The 23,385-nt window shown below is 45.8% G+C and overlaps 1 protein-coding gene across 1 annotated transcript; it reads right to left on the bottom strand.

Moving 5' to 3' along the window:
* Positions 1-5,810: 5,810 nt before the first annotated feature.
* On the bottom strand, positions 5,811-23,385 carry LOC116979350 (interferon-inducible GTPase 5-like). The gene is made up of 2 exons (XM_033030953.1): positions 23,285-23,385; positions 5,811-7,064 (listed from the first exon to the last, which is right to left on the bottom strand). The coding sequence occupies exon 2, from the start codon at positions 7,055-7,057 to the stop codon at positions 5,849-5,851; it is 1,209 nt and encodes a 402-aa protein (XP_032886844.1). The 5' UTR covers positions 7,058-7,064; positions 23,285-23,385; the 3' UTR covers positions 5,811-5,848.

Genomic DNA, 23,385 nt, shown 5'->3' with positions numbered 1-23,385 from the left:
TGTGGGACAAAGGGCCAGGGATGCGGGTGTCAGCCAGGTTCCAATGTAAGGGTGGGGGGAGACCGGGAAAGAAGGGGGTGAATTAATTTGCCTGCAGAATCCCACCCGGGGAGCTGGTGATGGGGCAGCAGGGACAGGGCGGCCGGTTTACAAAGAGCTTCCACAGATAAACTGGACAGGAAACCATTGAGTGTGATGCCAACGAGGACTTTATTGCTTTACTCTCCCAGTACAAGAGAAACCCAATGTTTAGAGAAATCATTGCGAATACAACATCAACTGGCTTAACAATGACGGCGCGGCGCCTCTGCGTGGATGCAGTTGTGGTCCACTGGTCCACTTGTCCACTGGTCCACTGGTCCACTGGTCCACTGGTCCACTTGTCCACTTGTCCACTGGTCCACTTGTCCACTTGTCCACTGGTCCACTTGTCCACTGGTCCACTGGTCCACTGGTCTACTGGTCCACTGGTCCACTGGTCCACTGGTCCACTTGGCCACTTGTCCACTGGTCCACTTGTCCACTGGTCCACTGGTCCACTTGTCCACTGGTCCATTGGTCCACTTGTCCACTTGTCCACTGGTCCACTGGTCCACTGGTCCACTTGTCCACTTGTCCACTGGTCCACTGGTCCACTGGTCCACTGGTCCACTGGTCCATTGGTCCACTTGCCCACTTGTCCACTGGTCCACTGGTCCACTGGTCCACTGGTCCACTTGTCCACTGGTCCACTGTATCCTGATGGATAATATTGCAAGTGTCTCTAAAGGTCACTTCTTGCTGCGGTAGCCTGGTTACATCCGGGCCCCACCACTGCATCACATTTCACGTCTCATCATTTTATTCACTTTTCCCCTCATATTTTTCTTTATTATTCCGTTTTTTGGTATAGTTAAGATCTAAGTTAAATGTGACTATATAATTCTTATTTGCTGAAATAAGCGCTCTACTAATAGATCATGTTTCTGTTACCGCCCTGCTAAAGGATCAGACTATTTCTGTGCTAACTTGTGTAAAATGATGACATCTACTGTAGAACATTAGATTATAACACAATTAGTTCTACACTACACTACAATGCTACAATGCTTCCCGGCTGCTCGACTCGGGTGCAATCATCTCTGTTATGTTGTCCTTACGCTGCTGGGTTCTGCTGCAAACAGCTCACTACTATTAATTAACATTTTGGTTGGCATCTGCCTTCAGATTCGAATTTCCGTACATTCGTGGATTAATATTCGAATATCTTGATACTATTAGAATTTACTGCACTTGTCTCCGCCGTGTGAATTTTATTATAATAATAATAATAATGGATGGGATTTATATAGCGCCTTTCTAATACTCAAGGCGCTTTACATCGCATTATTCATTCACTCCTCAGTCACACTCGGTGGTGGTAAGCTACTTCTGTACCACAGCTGCCCTGGGGCAGACTGACGGAAGCGTGGCTGCCAATCTGCGCCTACGGCCCCTCCGACCACCACCAATCACTCACACACAGGCAAAGGTGGGTGAAGTGTCTTGCCCAAGGACACAACGACAGTATGCACTCCAAGCGGGATACGAACCGGCTACCTTCCGGTTGCCAGCCGAACACTTAGCCCATTGTGCCATCTGTCGTCCCAATTATTGCCGTTATCTCTATGCGATTAGATCAAATTTGATTCGTCTTCCAAGAGATGACACCTCAGTAAGATTTGCCCTGTCACGCCAACACAATTCCCTCCACACCGCTGAGCTCGGTTTAACATGTTCCCAAACACGCGGTCTGGTGGCCGGAAGCAGCCAAGTAGAAGTTCGTTCCCCGCTCGCTCCGGAGACTCCGCCGTGGCCGTTGAGGTCCAGTCAGCGACTCGACTGTACAAACCCGCCCGACTGTACAACGCTGAATGGTTTCATTAGTTATTTCTTTAACCAGCCTCCATCTTTGGTCCATATCTTCTCTGTCAGTAAGTGTAAACTGACCGGACTGTGTTCAATAAAGTCACCTGCAGTTAATAACAGGGGTTGTTGCAAAAGCTCATCAGGTGATGTAGCGTCTGTGGAGGGGAAATTCACTCTGCTCCTCTTTCACGGGGACTGGCGGCCCTGAGTGGATTTTTGCCTGTTATTTTGTATTGTTGATCTCCAGCTCCGGACACAAGTGGGAAATAACATTTGTGGTGAAAATTGGAGGAAGTTTAACAGAAATTAAAGAAATTAATTTTCCGTCTGAAGAAGGGTTTCGGCCCGAAACGTCACCTATTTCCTTCACTCCATAGATGCTGCTGCTCCCGCTGAGTTTCTCCAGCATTCTTGTGTACCTTTAAAGGAATTAATGTCTGGCAAAATAACATTGAAAGGGGCTATGCTGTTTGTGAAACGGTGAAAGATTTACAATCCATAATTAGAAGTTAATCGGATGAAAAACTCAGACTGTGACCGAAACTCCGACACCGTGGGGTTTTAGTAAATATTTCATGTAAAAGGGAAAAAGAGTAGCAAAGTCAAATGTGGGTCCCTTGAAGGCAGACACGGGTGATATTATTATGGGGAACAAGGAAATGGCAGAAGATTTGAATAGGTACTTCGGATCTGTCTTCACTAAGGAGGACACAAACAATCTCCCAGATGTACTGGGGGTCAGAGGATCTATGGGGGTAGAGGAACTGAAAGAAATTTTCCTTCGGCGAGAAATAGTATTGGGAAGGCTAATGGGACTGAAGGATAATAAATCCCCTGGGCCTGATGGTCTGCATCCCAGGGTCCTCAGGGAGGTGGCTGTAGAAATAGTGGATGCATTGGTGATCATTTTCCAATGTTCAATAGATTCAGGATCAGTTCCTGTGGATTGGAGGATAGCTAATGTTATCCCACTTTTCAAGAAAGGAGCGAGAGAGAAAACGGGGAATTACAGACCAGTTAGCCTGACTTCGGTGGTGGGAAAGATGCTGGAGTCAATTATTAAAGAGGTAATAATGGGGCATTTGGATAGCAGTAAAAGGATTAGTCCAAGTCAGCTTGGATTTATGAAGGGGAAATCATGCTTGACTAATCTTCTGGATTTTTTTGAGGATGTGAAAATTGAAATGGATGAAGGGGTGCCAGTGGATGTAGTGTATCTAGACATTCAGAAAGCCTTTGATAAGGTCCCGCACGGGAGACTGGTGACTAAAATTAGAGCACATGGTATTGGGGGTAGGGTGTTGACATGTATAGAAAAATGGTTGGCAGACCGGAAGCAAAGAGTAGGATTGAACGGGTCCTTTTCAGAATGGCAGGCAGTGGCGAGTGGAGTGCCGCAAGGCTCGGTGTTGGGGCCGCAACAGTTTACCATATATTAATGATTTTGAAGAGGGAATTAGGAGCAACACTAGCAAGTTTGCGGATGACACAAAGCTGGGTGGCAGTGTGCATTGTGAAGAGGATGTTAGGAGGTTGCAGGGTGACCTGGACATGTTGAGTGAGTGAGCAGATACGTGGCAGATGCAGTATAATATAGAGAAATGTGAGGTTATCCACTTTGGTGGAAAAAACAAGGGGAAGATTATTATCTCAATGGGGTTAGGTTAGGTAAGGGGGAGGTGCAGCGAGACCTGGGTGTCCTTGTACACCGATTACTGAAAGTTGGCTTACAGGTACAGCAGGCAGTGAAGAAAGCCAATGGAATGTTGGCCTTCATAACAAGAGGATTTCAGTATAGGTGTAGAGAAGTTCTTCTGCAGTTGTATAGGGCTCTGGTGAGACCACAGCTGGAGTATTGTGTACAGTTTTGGTCTCCTAATTTGAGGAAGGATATCCTTGTGATTGAGGCAGTGCAGCGTAGGTTCACGAGATTGATCCCTGGGATGGCGGGACTGTCATATGAGGAAAGATTGAAAAGACTAGGCTTGTATTCACTGGAGTTTAGAAGGACGAGGGGGATCTTATAGAAACATATAAAATGTTAAAAGTACTGGACAAGCTACATGCAGGAAAAATGTTCCCAATGTTGGACGTGTCCAGAACCAGGGGCCTCAGTTTTAGAATAAAGAAGAGCCAATTTCAAACTGAAGTGGGAAAAAACGTTTTCACCCAGATAGATATGAATTTGTGGAATTCCCTGCCAGGGAGTTTAGTGGAGGCCAAGTCACTGGATGGGTTTAAGAGAGAGTTAGATAGAGCTCTAGGGGCTAGTGGAATCAAGGGATATGGGGATAAGGCAGGCACGTGCTATTGATTGCGGACGATCAGCCAAAATCGCAATGAATGGCGATGCTGGCTCAAAGGGCCGAACGGCTTCCTCCTGCACCTATTTTCTATGTTTCTATGCTTCAATTTTTCTAAATTCTGTCATTGAACAGATTAAAAAAACATCCATCGTTCACTGTATTTTTACTGAGTGAACTGCTCCTGGCCTGTTATAATTTAGGAGGAATCTGTACGTGAACTGGACTGCCAGTAACCTGTAGAATGTGTGTAGAACAGGCTCGGTAATCTGAGGTTAACGCGCAGACTTCATTGGAGATGGAGAAGAACTTGCTCCCACTCGGGTTCTGTTGTTTACGCGGTGGCTGGTGAGATGGATGTGGGTCCCGCGGACTGTACCTCAGGTGGCGCTTGATGGGCTGGGCAGGTGGTTAGTTTGTGACGTGGCCACTCCTGTATTTCACTTGGCCTCCAGGTTCTCAGTAGCATCCCGAATTATCGCCACTTTCATCAGCCACGGGCCAGGAATTCCACAGAATCAGTGACAGGTTTAAAGTTTTAATCAAGGAGGGTTTGAGATCATTATACATTGTTTGTTCTGTCTCTGTGGAGCTCGTCCGTGGTGATACGGCTCAGTGTAGAGTGGCTGCTTCAGGAGTTAAATGTCAGGTGTCTAGTCTAAAGACGTCTCTCGACCCTAAACGCTAGCCATTCCTTCTCTCCAGAGGTGCCGCCTGTCCCGCTGAGTTACTCCAGCATTTTGTGTCTATGTCAGATGACTAAATGTTATAGTTCTCTCTGCAGGAGAGGGGGTTTGGGGCAGGTCATTAATATTGGTGACTAATATTGGATTGGACACCTGCAAATGGCCAAGGACACGAGAGATACCTGGGAAGGCAGGGGATGATGGGGTTGTTTGGATTCCGCAAAATGATGTAGATAGGTTGAGTGAGTGAGCAAAGCCACTTCGAAAATGGAGTTTAACGCAGGAAATTGTGAGGCCATACATTTGGATAGGAGGAATCTAAAGCCGGATGTGATCAAAATGGAGAAAGTCTGTAGATAAAGGAGACATAAATATGAAGATGTTTGTATCCATGAGGTACAAGTGACTAGTGGGTCGGTGAAACAAGAGGTTAAGAATGCTAACGGCATGTTGGCTTTTATTGCAATGGGGTTGGAGTTTAGAAATGGGGAAATGTTGCCATAATTGTAACTAGAATATCTAGAATGTTGTGCATAGTTTTAGTTGGCCAAGTGTACAGAACAGTACAACACACTCAGCCCACTGGGATCAGAAGATCATCTTCTCATGTAAGACTGAAGAAGTTAGATCTGTATTCGTTGGAGACTGGAAGAAGATGTCGTCTTTTTGAAACATTCGAGACCCTTGGAGGTTTGACCAGATGTTGATATGGTTTCATTGGTGAGAGCTTGTTGAACGAGGTGGCAACGTCACACTGAGTCTCCCCGGGAGAGTTATCTTCTGTTCTCCGGCGGGTTGGTACGCTTAAGGTGTTTGAAGTGAATTGGTTGTGAAGATTACAGCAGTGACAACAGCTTTTAAAATAATTCATCAGCTGTGAAATAATTTGGAACTTAATGAAGATGTGAAAGATGATATTTATTTTCCATTCCCACATCCGTGATGACTTGCAGCAACTCAGTAACGGATTCGTTATTGTGGATGACTAGGATCAGTGGCAAATGCAACTTTCACCACTCTCTGGGCATTGTCCACAAGTTCATCCAGTACGTCGGTCAGCAACTTGTAAGTCATTTTAAATGCTGATATTGCCCGGAAGATGGAGCCAATGACTGGTATCATGTCAAGGGCCATTTCCACCATTGAAACAGCAACAATACTGGAACGCCACAACATTTGTTTCACAAACTCCTCATTTATTTCACCCATCAGTGGGCTTCTTACTTCTGCTTTCAGAAATTCCACAGGTTTCTTTGCAACATTGGCCAGTCTCTGAAGGGAGGCATCATCCAGGCCGAGACTTTTGCGGAAATCTATTATTGCAGCGACTAGTATCCCGAGGTCAACGGCGACAGACAATCCGGGAACAGGCACCGCTCCCAAAACTACTGAGACTGTTGCCAACATCCAGATACGTTTCTTCAACTGGGCTCCTTTCTGCTCCACAATCTTCACTGTTGTGCTTTGAAGTGACATCAATAAAACATCTTTCTTTATTCCATTGAGATTATCTAGAAGCGTTTGCTTTAACTCATCTAAATTACTGTTTGCTGGGGGAAGGCTTGATATCAGGAAAATAATGGGGTTTGAAATCCCTACTTCCGTCAAACCGCAACTTATGTTTTGTTTCATCTCTTCAAGTTTCCTCATTCTGTCAAAATCTATACCTTGCATTTCTAAAGAACTGAAATCATTGTCAATTTGACTTCGTACGAAGTAGAACTTCTTCCCCAAGTTTTGAATCTCCTTGGCGACCTTTGCATCGTTTTCGGTGAATCGATTCTGTGAGATTATTATGAAAAAATCGTATGTAGTAAATCCCATTCTGCTCACGTAAACCTTCATTGGAAACTTTGTTGTTCCAACTCCCGGCAGGTCCCAGAAGCAAACATTAGGGAAGGTGGAATGTTTGTATGGAGTTTGCTCCATTGTGGTTTCAATGTTCCCGATTTCAGCTGCACCCTCATCGCAGCCCCGCAGCCCCCTCATGGCGTTGATGAAGGTGGATTTCCCTGCACCTGCTTCCCCTGTCACAGCGATGTTAAGCTCTGCATTTTCTATATCGTTCAATTTCTTCATGATCAGTGTCGCAAACATGCTCAGCCCACCCTGCTCATAACTAACTTTCAGTTGATAGATTTCGTGCTGACTGAAGTATTCAGATTCTGAAGATGAAGCCATCGTCTCTCTGTGGAAAGAAATGAACATATTGTATTTTTAATACATCTCTAAATGTGTATTTCATGAGACACAGAAGCAAAATCACAGTCACATGTTTGTGATCAAAGCAGAGATCACTGGACCTGAATGTCCCACTTCACAGAAATAGCGGGATACACTGGGCTGAAGATTCAATGAACCGGTCACTCATTAACACTCTTTCCCATTCCCACACTGACCTTTGTGTCCTAGGTCTCCTCCATTGCTAGTGAGGCTAAACACAAATTGGAGAAACGACAACTCATATTTCGCTTGGGCAGCTTATAGCCCAGTCGTATGAAGATTGGTTTTGCTAACTTCAGGTAACCCTGGCATTCTCTCTCCCTCTATCCCTCCTCCACCAAGTTGCACCAGCTTCTCGTTTTCACCCAACAAACAGTAACAATGGCCTGTTTACTTTACCATCAATACTTTTTGCATATCTTTCATTCGTTGTTCTTTATCTCACTACATCATCGTCTTTTTTTTCTCGTTTTTACTTTTCCCTGAGTTTTCTCTCCAGAGATGCTGCCTGGCCCGCTGAGTTACTCCAGCTTTCTGTGTCGAACTTCGGTTTCAACCAGCATCTGCAGTTCACAGTCACTAAGAAAGATTACTGATCACGTTTTCCCCATCCATTCATACTTTCAGTTGTGTTCACTTTGTGTAACATGAACTTTGTTGTGCTTTGTGGATAAAGAATATGAATCATTCAGGGTAGGTATACAGGGTCATGCAGGGTAGCGTTGGTATTTAATGTAGAGTTAGCCGATCTCCTTGTTTCTTTCAGGAGGTTTTCCTGCAGGGAGTGAATGGGCTGACGTGTGTTTACACTGCGGGTAAACGGGAGGCTGGATTTCTGTTCTGAGGATGAGACAGAAAGACAGTGTTGTCAGAAACTAAATGCCAGGGCAGGAAAGGTTTCCAATCCTTCTTGAAGGAATGCAACTCTCTCTCTCTGAAACCAGCGAATCACTAGCCCAGGACTGCTCAAAGCGGAGAGGGGGGCATTAGGGACCACATTGTAAACGCCGGTGACCATGCACGGGGTCACGCATGGCCCAGTCTGTGTGTTGATAAGCGTGCGCCACCTTACACACTCCCCAAACACCAGTCGGCTGCCCCCTGTGGAAGAGACATTGGTTCCCACATTGAATTTCCTGAACCCAGTATTCTTTGATCCTGACGTGTTACAAAGGAGAGGAACATAGCAGAGTGTGAAGCAGAGAAATATAAAACTCCACAGGTCGGCAGAGTCTGAAACAGGAAGTCATTTTCTGCCCAGTGTGTAATGACAAGTTACTGTCTCCTTTAAACTGATGTCATTGAACATCAAACAGCACAGAACATGTACAGCACAGGGACAGGCTGTTCGGCCCACAAAGCTATGCCTGTTGTACATGATTTTTACATCCATGGGAAAGGTTTTAATCGCCTATCTATGTCTCTCGTGGTTTTAAATGCTTCCATCAAGTTTAATTTAGATAAGAGATACGGTGCAGAAACTGGCCCTTCGGCCCACCGAGTCCGCACCGACCAGCGATCCACGCACATTAACACTATCCTGCACACACAGGGGACTATTGTAAATGTATACTAAGCCAATTAACCTAACAACTTGTACGTCATTGGAGTGTAGAAGGAAATGGAAGATCTCTGAGAAAAGGACACGTGGAGAACATACAAACTCCGTACAGACAGCACCCGTAGTCAGGATTGAACCCTTGGTCTCTGGTGCTGTAAGGCAGTTGCTCTACCGTTGCGCCACCGTACCGCCCAGGTATGGAATTCTTAAACTGTGGCCCCTGGTTCTAGAACTCTCTTCACCCAGAGAGGTGTGAATCTGTGCAATTCTCTGCCACAGGAGGCAGTGGAGGCCAATTCACTGGATGTTTTCAAGAGAGAGTTAGATTTAGTTCTTAGAAACATTGAAACACAGAAAAAACAGGTGCAGGAGTAGGCCATTCGGCCCTCCGAGCCAGCACAGTCCTTCAGTATGATCATGCTGATCATCTAAAGTCAGTACCCCGTTCCTGTTTTCTCCCCATATCCCTTGATTCCTTTAGCCCTAAGAGCTAAATCTAACTCTCTCTTGAAAACAGAACCAGTGACTGGGACAATGTATTAAACCAGGGGTTCTTAACCTGGGGGTCGTGACCCCCATGGGGGTCGTTTGGGGTTTTTCCAGGGGTCATGAAGGGGGTCATAAATAATATCAATTTGTTGAGCCCATTTTTAGGAACCTAACTAAGGTACCATACCTCACACAGTACTTTGTTCGTGTATGCCCGTACGTATACACACACGCACTCTGTGTGTTGTGAACCATGTCTGCCAAGAAGCGCACGGATAGTGAAGCATTTCTCAAGTTCGGCTTCACTTGCATTGTTCTAACATCCGTGGTCAAGCCGCAATGTGTTATCTGTGCCAAGGTTTTGAGCCACGAGAGCATAAAGTCCAGCAAACGGAAGATCCATTTGGAGTCTTGTCACAGCGAGCTGGTGGGGAAGGGCGTGGACTATTTCAAACTCAAGGGTTTCCACATCGATTCGATGGGTCCCTGGAGGCTTCATACTGGTTTGCTTATCGAATCACTCAGACTAAGAAACCTCACACCATCGGTGAACAGCTTATCAAGCCATGTCTTCTCGAAGCAGGTAAGTTGGTACTGGGGGAACAGCAGTCAAACAAGTTCAGGCAGATTTCCCTTTCGAATTACACAGTCAAAAGTTGAATCTCGGATATGAGTAATGCTATTCTGCTGCACGTGGTGAGCGCTGTGAAGAGCAGACCAGTGTATTGACTGCAACTGGACGAGTCAACAGATGTTGCCTACGTTTGTTACCTCGACGGTGTAGCCATGAAGGAGGAGTACCTGTACTCGGAGCCATTGACTACTACCACTCGGGGGAAAGATGTGTTCAGAATGCTGGAAGCCTTCCTCATCAAACATGAGCTTGGTTGGGAACGCCTTATTGGGGTGTGTACAGATGGGGCACCTTCCATGCTCGGATGCAGATCCGGCTTGAAATCTTTCCTGAAGAATGTCACTCCCCATGTGTCCTTCACCCACTGCATGATGCATCACCATGCTTTAGTGATGAAGACTCTCCCTCCTGGTCTTCGAGAAGTGCTTTCAGATGTGGTGAAGATTGGGAACCACATCCGAGGGAGCACAACAAACACAAGAATCTTCAAAGCGAAGTGTGAAGAAATGGGCTCCGATTTCACTGTTCTGATATTCCACACAGACGTGCGTTGGCTTTCACGTGGTAAAGTTCTCAATCGTGTGATTCAACTTCGTGAGGAAATAGCGCTGTTCTTGGAGAGAGGGTGTACTGAGAAGGAGAATCAGCTTCATGAAAAGATGCAGGGTGAACTGTTCGTGATGAAGGTTGCTTACTTGGCTGACTTCCTCGCCGAGGTGAATTATTTGAACCTGTCACTTCAAGGAAACCTCCCAATACTACACACGTGACAAAGTGGCAGCGTTCAGGAGGAAGATTCGCCTTTACCAGAGAAGAGTCCAGGATGGTGACACGACTATCTTCCCTGAGATGACGACTCTCCTGGATGCTACGCCAGATGCTGAATGCCACTTCCACGAGGAGATCTCAACCGACCTTCTGGCAATTAGTGAAGCCATCGAACGACTGGACGACCACTCTCGTGAGGAGTGGATCATCTTTTTCCATTGAAGACGTGGCCATCAGCGATACTGACGTGGCTGCAAAGGTTGAATTTTACCGAATTCTTGAAGATGCGCAGCTCAAGTTACTTCATGGAACAAGAGCGCGCCACGTTTTGGCTGAAAGTGAAGGAATGTCCTGTTCTTTCGAAGAGGGCCCTGATCCTATTGGTCCAGTCCCCCTCAACCCCTCAACCTATTGCTGTGAGGCTGGATTCTCAACCATGGTAACTCTGAAGACGAAGGTATGCAATAGGCTTGTGATTGACGCTGACATGAGGTGCTGCCTGGCGAGCATTTGTCCTCGTTTTGACCAACTGATGGCTGTGAAGCGATTTCAGCCACCCCATTGACTGAGTATTGGCGGACATGTTTTAATAAATCCGGCTGGGTTTTTTCAATTTGTGTTTCGGGGGTCACGAGTGAATGTCTGATGGGGTCATGGGGCCAAAAAGGTTAAGAACCACTATATTAAACGGCTTCAACGACAGAAACAGCAAAGAGAGCCGCACTCAAACCCATCCCTACTACTTGTGCAGTTATTTCTCATGGCAGCGTTGATTTTAGACTATAGACAATAGACAATAGGGGCAGGAGTAGGCCATTCAGCCCGTCGAGCCAGCACGGCCATTCAATGTGATCATGGCTGATCATCCCCAATCAGTACCCCTTTCCTGCCTTCTCCCCATATCCCATATCCCCTGACTCCGCTATTTTTAAGAGCCCTATCTAGCTCTCTCTTGAAAGTATTCAGAGAACCGGCCTCCACCGAGGAGGCCTCCCTCTGAGGCAGAGAATTCCACAGACTCACAATCTCTGTGATAAAAAGTATTTCCTCGTCTCCGTTCTAAATGGCTTACCCCTTATTCGTAAACTGTGGCCCCAGGTTCTGGACTTCCCCAACATCAGGAACATGTTTCCTGCCGCTAGCGTGTCCAAACCCTTAATAATGTTATATGTTTCAATGAGAACACCTCCCATCCTAAACTCCAGAGTGTACAAACCCAGCAGCTCCATTCTCTCAGCATATGACAGTCCCGCCATCCCGGGAAATGACCTGGTGAACCTACGCTGCACTCCCTCAATAACAAGAATGTCCTTCCTCAAATTAGGGGACTAAAACTGCACACAATACTCCAGGTGTGGTCTCACTGGGGCATTGTACACCTGCAGAAGGACCTCTTTGCTTCTGTACTCAACTCCACTTATTATGAAGGGCAACATGCCATTAGCTTTATTCAATGCCTGCTGTACCTGCATGCTTACTTTCATTGACGGATGAACAAGGATCCCTGGATCCCAATGTACTTCTCATTTTCCCAACTTAGAAACATAGAAACATAGAAAATAGTTGCAGGAGTAGGACATTCGGCCCTTCGAGCCTGCTCCACCATTCAATATGATCATGGCTGATTATCCAACTCAGTATCCTGTACCTGCCTTCTATCCATACCCCCTGATGCCTTTTACCACAAGGGCCACATCTAACTCCTTCTTAATTATAGCCAATGAAATGTGGCCTCAACTACCTTCTGTGGCAGAGAATTCCAGAGATTCAACACTCTCTGTGTGAAAAATGTTTTTCTCATCTCGGTCCTAAAGGATTTCCCCCTTATCCTTAAACTGTGACCCCTTGTCCTGGACGTCCCCAACATCGGGAACCATCTTCCTGCATCTAGCCTGTCCAACCGCTTTAGAATTTTGTAGTTTTCTATAAGATCCCCACTCCTAAATCTCCCAAATTCTAGCGAGTACGAGCCGAGTCTATCCAGTCTTTCTTTATATTAAAGTCATGACATCCCAGGAATCAGTCTGGTGGACCTTCTCTGCACTCCCTCTATGGCAATAATGTCCTTCCTCAGATTTGGAGACCAAAACTGTACGCAATACTCCAGGTGTGGTCTCACTAAGACCCTGTACAACTGCAGTAGAACCACCCTGCTCTTATACTCAAATCCTTTTGCTATGAATGCTAACATACCATTTGCTTTCTTCACTGCCTGCTGCACCTGCATGCCTACTTTCAATGACTGGTGTACCAGGTCTCATTGCATCTCCCCTTTTCCTAATCGGTCACCATTTAGATAATAGTCTGCTTTCCTGTTTTTGCCACCAAAGTGGCTAACCTCACATTTATCCACATTATACTGCATCTGCCATGCATTTGCCCACTCACCCAGCCGATCCAAGTCACCTTGCAGCCTCCTAGCATCCTCCTCACAGCTAACACTGCCCCCCAGCTTAGTGTCATCTGCAAACTTGGAGATATTGCATTCAATTCCCTCATCCAAATCATTGATCTATATTACTAAAAGTCTGATCTTGACTGCTTTTGGCCCACTGTGCTGCAATTTCCGAGAGAACGCCGCCACTTATGGCCGTCATTTTTGGCCACCTCATTCAGGGCCCACGTCTGCCTTCCTGGACCAGAGTATTTTTCCCATCGATGAAAAATCAGAGAAAAGTTAGTGTTTTAAAAACAAATCACCATTCTCTCTGCTGCCCCTGCTGGAGGGAGGGGGAGGATCTATAAAACCAGGAAGTGGTGTGCCTCAATCAATATGGAGGTCACTCTGAGCTCTGAATGACACTGAACAAATGTCTACACAGCTGTGAGTACCCTTAATGTGGTTTGAAAATGAAAATATGGTTAGTTTGAAGTAAAAAAGCACTGCCTGCAAATGGTTGTTTGGGAGGTTTGGGTTGAAGTATAAATGCACTCTCTCTCTCTCTCCCCCCTCCTCTCTCTCCCCACATCTCTCTCTCCCCACATCTCACTCTCCCTATCCCTCTCTCTTTCTCTCTGTCTCTCCCCTCCTCTCTCTCCCATCTACTCTCTCCCCACTTCTCCCCCCAACCCCCCTCTCCTCTTCCCCCCTCTCCTCTCTCCCCCCCTCCTCTCTCACCCCCTCTCCTCTCCCCCTCTCCTCTCCCCCCTCCTCTCTCCCCCCCTCTCCTGTACCCCCTCCTCTCCTCTCCCTCTCTCCTCTTCTCCCCCTCTCCTCTACCTAGGTATGTTGCAAAGCCTACCTGAAGCGTCGGTGAAAATCTGCCGTTGCGGGTGTGCGCGATTTTGGCGCCGTTTAGAGGGGGCGGGTTTAAAATGCGATTTTCTCTAAGCTGTTCCAATCGAAAATGTTCAGCCTAGTTAATTATTAACGAAAAATCGCTGAAAGACCCCGTCGCAAAAGCTATTATTAGGTTTAAAGGCCTTGAATAATAGTTATAGTAGTTTAAAAATCAATCTCTAAACCCGCGACCGCCAGCAACCGCAGGGTCTCATAAAGCAAACCACAGAAGGTTGGCTGTATATTTTTACATTAAAAAGGGCTTCTAAAGATCCCTTTATACAAAGTTTAATATTGCGAGTAGCTCATTTTGGGCCCATTATATCCCGCAGTATTTTTCTCGGCATTTGGGGCACAAATCTACCGCAATGTGAACGTTCTAAACCAGCGCGTTCCACAGGGACCCACTGGAAAGCTGATTTAAATGGGCATTTATTTACAGCAATTAAACACTAAATTCCTTCCATTTGGCCTATAAATTAATGTAAATGAGATTTTAAAATCATGTTTTATTGTGAATTATTTGTGAATATTATTTGGACATTTAGGCTATTTAAAAATGTTAATCATTTATTAAGAAATGGATAGATGTTTAGATCTAGTAATTGAAGTCTGAAATTAGCTACAATTAGGTAACTAACTAATTATATGCTTTAATTTCAGGTCATCCAAGTAAGATTATTTTATATTTGTTTCAGAATGCTTCAATCTTTGATAACTGAAAATTTCATTCAGTTCTCTTAATTTTTAAGAAAGTTATGGGCTTTTGACTGTTCACGATCACAGCTTTTTTGTTATGTCCATAGAAAATCAATAGGGAACAAGATGCTCATTTCCCAGTATGAAAATGGCCATAACTTTTTAAATACTTGAGATATGAAAGTGAATTAGGTGTCAAATTAAACTTATTTTTATGCTTTATCTGATGGGATAAATTACAGACTTGATTTTTAAAATCTCAAAATTTTGTAACATTGCTACTCTCCCCCCTCTCCTCTCCCCCTCTCCTCCCCCCTCTCCTCTCCTCTCCCCCTCCCCCATCTCCCTCCCCTCTTTTTCTCCCCCTCCTCCTCTCCATCCCCTCCCCCAACGTCCCTCCCCTAAACCCTCCTCCCCTCCCCACACAGCCCTACCCCCTTCCCTCCACCCTCCCTCCCCCTCCCGTTTCCCCTCGCCCACCCCCTCTCTCCCCCCTCCACCTCTCTCCTCCCCCTCTCTCATCCTTCCTCTCTCTCTCCATCCTCCCCTCCATCCCCTCCCCCACCCCCGCTCCCTCCCCTAAACCCCCTCCCCTCCACACCTCCTACCCTCTTCCCTCCATCCTCCCCCTCCTTCCCCCTCCCTGCTCCCCACCTCTCCCCCTCACCCCCTCTCTCTCCCCTTCACTCTCACCCTCTCTCTCTCATCCCCTCCTCCCCCACCTTTCCCCCCTAACCCACCCCCCCCTCTTATCCTAATCTCCACCCCCCCCCCCACTCCCTCTTGCCCATCTCTCTGTGTCTCTGTCTCTCTGTCTGTCTCTGCCCTTACTCTCTACCCCCCCCCTCTAGATGTGACTGCAAGTTGGGGGCTATGCGTCAGTAGATAGGGTGGTTATGGGGTAAAAGGAGCAAATTAATAACATTAATATAATATCAAAGGGGGTAATTAGTGTGTCCGGGGGGGGTACTTAGTGTGTGTGACGCTGCATGCCACCTCCCCCCCCCCCCACAACCGCACATTGGGGGAACAGACCCAATGGGTCTGCACTTGGTCTAGCATATATTGTAAATAGCTGGGGTCCCAGCACTGAGACCTGCGGTTCCCCACTAGTCACTGCCTGCCTTGCTGAAAATTACCCTTTACTCCTACTCTTTGCTTCCTGTTTGCCAGGCAGTTCTCTATCCACATCTATATAGAGAAGTCAATGTTCATACTGCTGGGGTGTAAGCTGCCCAAGCGAAATATGAGGTGCTGTTCCTGCACTTTGCACTGGGTCTCACTCTGACAATGGAGGATGCTCATGCACAAAGGTCAATGTGGGAATGGTGGACTGAGCAGAGGTATTCAACAAAATGATCGCCAAGCCAGCGCTTGGTCTCACCGATGTACAGAAGTTGACACCTGGAACAGCAGATACAGTAGATGAGGTTGGAGGAGGTGCGAGTGAACCTCTGCCTCACCTGATAAACCTGTCACGGTCCTTGGACGGAGTTGAGGGGGAGGTATAGGGACAGGTGTTGCATCTCCTGCGGTTGCAGGGGAAAGTACCTGGGGAGGGGGTGGATTGGGTGGGAAAGGGTGAGTTCATCAGGGTGTTGCGAAGGGAACGGTCTCTGCTGAACGTCTAAATGGGTGGAGATGGGAAGATGTGGCTAGTAGTGGGATCCCGTTAGTGGTGGTGAAAATGTCAGAGGATTATGTGCTGTATGCAATGGTTGATGGGGTGAAAGTTGAGGACAAGAGGAACTCTGTCCCTGCTGCAACTGGGGGGGGGGGGGGGGGGGGGGGTGGAGCAAGGGCAGAGCTGTAGGGTACCGAGGAGACGCTAGTGAGGGCCTCATCTATGATGGGAGAGGGGAACCCCATTACCTGAAGAATGAGGACATCTCTGATGACCTGGTATGGAGCACCTCATCTTGGGTGCAAATGTGGCGTAGACAGAGGAATTGGGAGTAGGGAAGAGAGCAGGGGTGGGGAACCTGCAGCTCTTAAGTCTGAATGCGGCCTTCTAGGCCATTAAGTGAGGCCTTTTGAATGAATCCAAAATTTGTAGAACAAATCCTTTTATTTTTATTAATATTTTTGGTCACCTTTTATTATTTTTATTTTAATCTTAAAATGAATGTGTTTAAAATACCAAAGAATAAAAGAAGATTGACCAAAATAATCCTCCCCGACTAGTGAGTGTATGTACTAGTGAGACGGAGCACCTTCCATGACAGGATAACGTGAAGGGTTTATTGCACAGATAAAAAAGGTATTATCAGAACCTGCTGATCTCATTTCATTGTATCTTACATCAGCAAAATCTCTGTGTTGAATCTACTATTTCAAGTGGCACTTTGCAACAAGTTATAAATATTGTTAACTCTATTCGTGCAAATGCAACACGGCATCGTCAGTTACATAATATGCTAAAGTTGGACGATGAGGCATTCAGTGTGGATTTGCCGTATCATTGTAAAGTGCGTTGGATATCGCAGGGACAGGTGTTAGCAAAATGTTTATTTTTGCGAGAACAGATAGTTAAATTTTATGGTGCAGAATCAGCAATGTGAATTATTGAATGAAGGTTTCTATAGGAATACTGCATTTCTGTGTGATATCATGTCAAAGCAAAATGACTTGAATGTTTCTTTGCAAGGTAAAACTAAGTATATATATGATATGTGCCGCTTTCAGTGGCGCATATGCCACTGGCGCATAAGCTCGCGATGCCGCTTTCAGATCTGGCGACGCTGAGGGATACAGCTCATCCAGGGCCAATCTGAAAATGGGAATTAGGAATGCCAAACTCAATCACAAACGGCGGATTGAGGAGCACTTCCATAACAACTCTGACCCCAGGCGCATGTGGCAAGGAATCAAATCCCTTGCCGATTACCAGAAAGTTAACACCCCTCCCCCAGACAACGCCACCCTTCCTGACGAGCTAAACCATTTCTATGCTCGCTTTGACCGTGATAACAAAACCCCAGACATCAAATTTGCTCCACCCCCGAATGAACAACCCCTCAGTCTCTCCACCTCTGCTGTACAAGATGCACTGAGCAAGGCGAATGAGCGCAAAGCTGCCGGCCCCGATGGCATCCCTGGCCGGGTGCTTAGGGCATGTGCTGGACAACTATCCCAAGTCTTTACCGACATTTTTAATCACTCACTGGCCCAGGGTGTTGTCCCCACTTGCCTCAAGACATCAACCATCGTGCCAGTGCCCAAACAGTCAGCCACAGGGAGCCTCAACGATTTCCGCCCAGTGGCACTCACCCCTGTCATTGCTAAGTGCTTTGAGCGGCTGATCTTGGCTCACCTCAAAGCCAGCCTCCCCCCACACTGGACCCCCATCAGTTTGCCTACCCGGCCAACAGGTCTACAGAGGACGCCATATCGGCGGCCCTACACTCTGCCCTGACCCACCTGGACAACAACAACTCCTACATCAGGTTGCTGTTCATTGATTTCAGCTACGCTTTCAACACTGTCATCCCCGCCAGCTTGATCACCAAAGTCAGCGGGCTTGGCATCTCCACCTCCCTCTGCAACTGGACACTGGATTTCCTCACCAACAGACCACAGTCTGTTAGGGTCAACAACCTCAACTCCACCACTATAACACTGAACACCGGCGTGCCACAGGGCTGTGTGCTCAGCCCTCTCCTCTACTCCCTCTTCACCCACGACTGCATCCCTAAGTACGGATCCAACGCCATCATTAAGTTTGCTGACGACACCACGGTGGTAGGACTGATCAGTGACAACGATGAGTCAGCCTACCGAGAGGAGGTCCAGCACCTGTCAACCTGGTGTGCGAATAATAACCTCGTCCTCAACTCCAAGAAGACGAAGGAACTTATTGTCGACTTCAGGAAGGTCGGAGGGGGCAGACATACCCCCATCCACATAAACGGGACTGAGGTGGAGCGCGTCTCCAGCTACAAATTCCTCGGGGTACACATCTCGGAGGATTTGTCCTGGTCCCTCAACACCTCCAAGCTGATCAAAAAGGCACAGCAGTGCCTTTACTTCCTGAGGAGGCTCAAGAAAGCCCACCTGTCCCCCCAGATCCTGACCAACTTCTACAGGTGTACCATCGAGAGCATCCTGACCGCCTGCTTCACGGTATGGTACAGCAGCTGCACTGTTGCGGACAGGAAGGCACTACAACGGGTGGTGAAAACCGCGCAGCACATCATCGGCGCCCCGCTCCCTGCCATGGATGCCCTCCACCGAAAACGGTGTCTGAAACGAGCTGGGAAGATCATTAAAGACCCCTCCCACCCCAATCATGGACTGTTTGCCCTCCTCCCATCAGGGAGGCGGTACAGGAGCCTCAGGTCTCGTACCAGTAGGATGAGGAACAGCTTCTACAATCATACCGTCGCATTGCTGAACTCGGAGTCCCGCCGATAGAATCCTCCGGTCCCTCCGTCCCCATTGTTTAATTATTCTGCATTTTTTATTGTTCTGTATCCTCGTTTTTTAAAAAAAATTTCTATATTGCACTACTACAGACTGACGCAAAACTGCATTTCGTTGTACCGATACTCAGTATTTGTGCAATGACATTAAAGTTGAATTGAATGTGGCAAAAAATCCAAGCATTTACAAATAAACTTATCTTTTTTCAAAATTCTTTTTCAAGATGAAATTTCGGATGAACTTTTTCCGCTGTTAGCGAAGGTCATTGATGAGCATAAGGATTCATGCGAATCATTTGAAGAATATTCAGCTGTTATAGACTTATTAATTAAAGAAATACAATGAAAGATTCACTGACTTTGAGAATCATGACATCACACTCAAATTAGCATTTCAACCTCACCTAGTTGATGTCTCCAAGGCTCCTAAAGAACTACAGATGGAATTGATTGAGCTCTCTGAAGATAACCATATAATATAACATATAACAATTACAGCACGGAAACAGGCCATCTCGACCCTTCTAGTCCGTGCCGAACATATAATCTCCCCTAGTCCCATACACCTGCGCTCAGACCATAACCCTCCATTCCTTTCCCATCCATATAACTATCCAATTTATTTTTAAATGATAAAAACGAACCTGCCTCCACCACCTTCACTGGAAGCTCATTCCACACAGCTACCACTCTCTGAGTAAAGAAGATGACATTTTCAAGTCCTTATTTGACGCTAAGAAAGATATAGGAGAAAATGCAATAGAATACCCACGTCTTCGGCAACATGCATGAAAAATGCTTTCTTGCTTTTCAACCATTTATTGCTGCGAATCTACATTCTCCTACCTAACCCAAACCAAGATGCTTTTAAGCTCACAAATGACGGATACCCATCTAGAAGATCAGCTGAAACTGCGTACCTCCATGTTGCAACCAAATATTCAAATCCTTTCCCACAACAAAGTCATTAAAAGGTTAGTTAACTTTAGAATTCACAAAATAGTTTCATTTTCTTCAGTTAGTACATAGTAGTTAGATTTTTACAAAATAATGTACATTTTTTAAGTATATCTAATTGAAGTTTTTTTCATGGGGCCTTATTAGATTACAGCTAACTTAATGCGACATTCCAACATGAAAAGGATCCCCACCGTTGGGATAGAGGCTTTACAGGAAGCAGGGTGGGGAGAAGTGTAGTCTAGATAGTTGTGGGGGTAATATATGTCAGTCATATAACCATATAAAAATTACAGCACGGAAACAGGCCATCTCGACCCTTCTAGTCCGTGTCGAACACGTATTCTCCCCTAATCCCATCTACCTGCGCTCAGACCATAACCCTCCATTCCTTTCCCGTCCATATAACTATCCAATTTATTTTTAAATGATAAAATCGAACCTGCCTCCACCACCTTCAGTGGAAGCTCATTCCACACAGCCACCACTCTCTGAGTAAAGAAGTTCCCCCCTCATGTTACCCCTAAACTTCTGTCCCTTAATTCTCAAGTCATGTCCCCTTGTTTGAAGCTTCCCTACTCTCAGTGGGAAAAGCTTATCCACGTCAACTCTGTCTATCCCTCTCATCATTTTAAAGACCTCTATCAAATCCCCCTTTAACCTTCTGCATTCCAAAGAATAAAGCCCTAACTTGTTCAACCTTTCTCTGTAACTTAGTTGCTGAAACCCAGGCAACATTCTAGTAAATCTCCTCTGTACACTCTCTATTTTGTTGACATACTTCCTATAATTAGGCGACCAAAATTGTACACCATACTCCAGAATTGGCCTCACCAATGCCTTGTACAATTTTAACATTACATCCCAACTTCTATACTCAATGCTCTGATTTATAAAGGCCAGCACACTAAAAGCTTTCTTTACCACCCTATCTACATGAGATTCCACTTTCAGAGAACTGTGCACAGTTATTCCCAGATCCCTCTGTTCAACTGCATTCTTCAATTCCCTGCCATTTACCATGTACGTCCTATTTTGATTTGTCCTGCCAAGATGTAGCACCTCACACTTATCAGCATTAAACTCCATCTGCCATCTTTCAGCCCATTTTCCCAACTGGCATAAATCTCTCTGTAGACTTTGAAAATCTACTTCATTATCCACAACCCCACCTATCTTAGTATCATCTGCATACTTACTAATCCAATTTACCACACCATCATCCAGATCTTTGATATAGATGACAAACAACAGTGGACCCAACATAGATCCCTATGGCACCCCACTAGTCACTGGCGTCCAACCTGACAAACAACCATCCACCATTACTCTCTGGCATCTCCCATTCAGCCACTGTTGAATCCATCTTGCTACTCCTGCATTTATACCCAACAATTGAACCTTCTTAACCAACCTTCCGTGAGGAACCTTGTCAAAGGCCTTACTGAAGTCCATATAGACAACATCCACTGCTTTACCCTCATCAATTTCCCGAGTAACCTCTTCAAAAAATTCAAGAAGATTAGTCAAACATGACCTTCCAGGCACAAATCCATGTTGACTGTTCCTAATCAGACCCTGTTTATCCAGATGCTTATATATATTATCTCTAAGTATCCTTTCCATTAATTTGCCCACCACTGACGTCAAACTAACAGGTCTATAATTGCTAGATTTACTATTAGACCCCTTTTTAAACAATGGAACAACAAGCGCTGTACGCCAATCCTCCGGCACTATTCCAGCACTGTCATAGCCCCTGCTATTTCTACACTAACTTCCCTCAATGTCATAGGGAATATCCTGTCCGGACCTGGAGACTTATCCACTTATATATTTCTCAGAAGTGTCAGTACTTCCTCTTCTTTGAATCTCATAGTTTCCATAGCTACTCTACTTGTTTCCCTTACCTCACATAATTCAATATCCTTCTCCTTGGTGAATACCGAAGAAAATAAATTGTTCAATATCTCCCCCATCTCTTTTGGCTCTGCAGATAGCTGTCCACTCTGACTCTCTAATGGACCTCATTATGCTTTTGCTATTAATATAGCTGTAGAAACCCTTTGGATTTACTTTCACCTTACTTGCCAAAGCAACCTCATATATTCTTTTAGCTTTTCTAATTCTTTCTTAAGATACTTTTTACATTCTTTATACTCCTCAAGCACCTCATTTAATCCATGCTGCCTATAATTATTGTAGATCTCTCTCTTTTTCCGAACCAAGTGTCCAATTTCCCTTGAAAACCATGGCTCTTTACAATGTTTACTGTTTCCTTTCAACCGAACAGGGACATAAAGATTCTGTACTCTTAAAATTTCACCTTTAAATGTCCTCCATTTCTCTTCCACATTTTCCCCATAAAACAAAATGTCCCAATTTACTCCTTTTAAATCCTTTCGCATGTCCTCAAAGTTAGCCTTTCTCCAATCAAAAATATCAATTCGAGGTCCAGTTCTGACCCTCTCCACAATTATATTGAAACTAATGGTATTGTGATCACTGGACCCGAACTGTTCCCCAACGCATACCTCTGCCACCTGACCCGTCTCATTTCCTAACAGGAGGTCCAGCACCGCCCCTTCTCTAGTAGGTACTTCTATGTATTGCTGCAAAAAACTATCCTGCACACATTTTACAAACTCCAAACCATCCAGCCCATTTACAGAATGTGTTTCCCAGTCTATGTGTGGAAAATTGAAATCTCCCACAATCACTACCGTGATCGATACTCTATCTCCTGTGATGGAGACAGTGTGATCAAGAAACGATATGTGTGTGTGAGTGAGTGTGTGTTTGTGTGAAGCGTGTGAAGTGTGCGAGTGTGATATGTGAGTGTGTGTGTGTGTTTGCGTGAAGTGTGCAATTTGGACACGTTACAAACTGCGAGATTTGTTTCACATAAACTGCGAATTCGGAGCGGAAACTGCAGACGAGAAAACAAATATTTCCGAGAAAGAAAATATGTTTCCTGTTCAGACACGCAAGGTTTAGCCACACACACACACACACACACACGCACGCACGCACGCACGCACGCACGCACGCACGCACGCACGCACACACACACACACACACACACACACACACACACACACACACACACACACACACACACACAAATAAAAATAACATCAAACGCTGGAAACGTTCAGCAGCCCAGGCAGCCAATGGATCCTCGAGCTGAAACACTTCCCTCACATTTGATAACTTAGAGATAGACACAAAAAGCTGGAGTAACTCAGCGGGACAGGCAGCATCTCTGGAGAGAGATAACTCAGAAACTGATAACTGATTCTCTCCGCGGCTGCTGCCTGTCTCACTGAGTGTTTTGAACAGTTTCCAGTGTCGCTGCTCCGATTCTGCTCCTTACCTACTTCGGTTCAGGAGGAGACTCCGTCAGTGAACGTCCGCTGTGATCGCTACTCCAGTCCGCTGTGTGTCTGGACTTTCCCTCTCCCCGTGTCAAGTACT

Source organism: Amblyraja radiata, chromosome 12 (assembly GCF_010909765.2).
Source record: "Amblyraja radiata isolate CabotCenter1 chromosome 12, sAmbRad1.1.pri, whole genome shotgun sequence".
NCBI lineage: Eukaryota > Metazoa > Chordata > Chondrichthyes > Rajiformes > Rajidae > Amblyraja > Amblyraja radiata.
The sequence above is the reverse complement of the archived record's forward strand: the minus strand, read 5'-3'. Positions and strand labels throughout refer to the sequence as shown.

Excerpts from the sequence above, each read along its gene's own strand:
- LOC116979350 (XM_033030953.1), bottom strand. The coding sequence starts at position 7,057 with ATGGCTTCATCTTCAGAATCTGAATACTTCAGTCAGCACGAAATCTAT.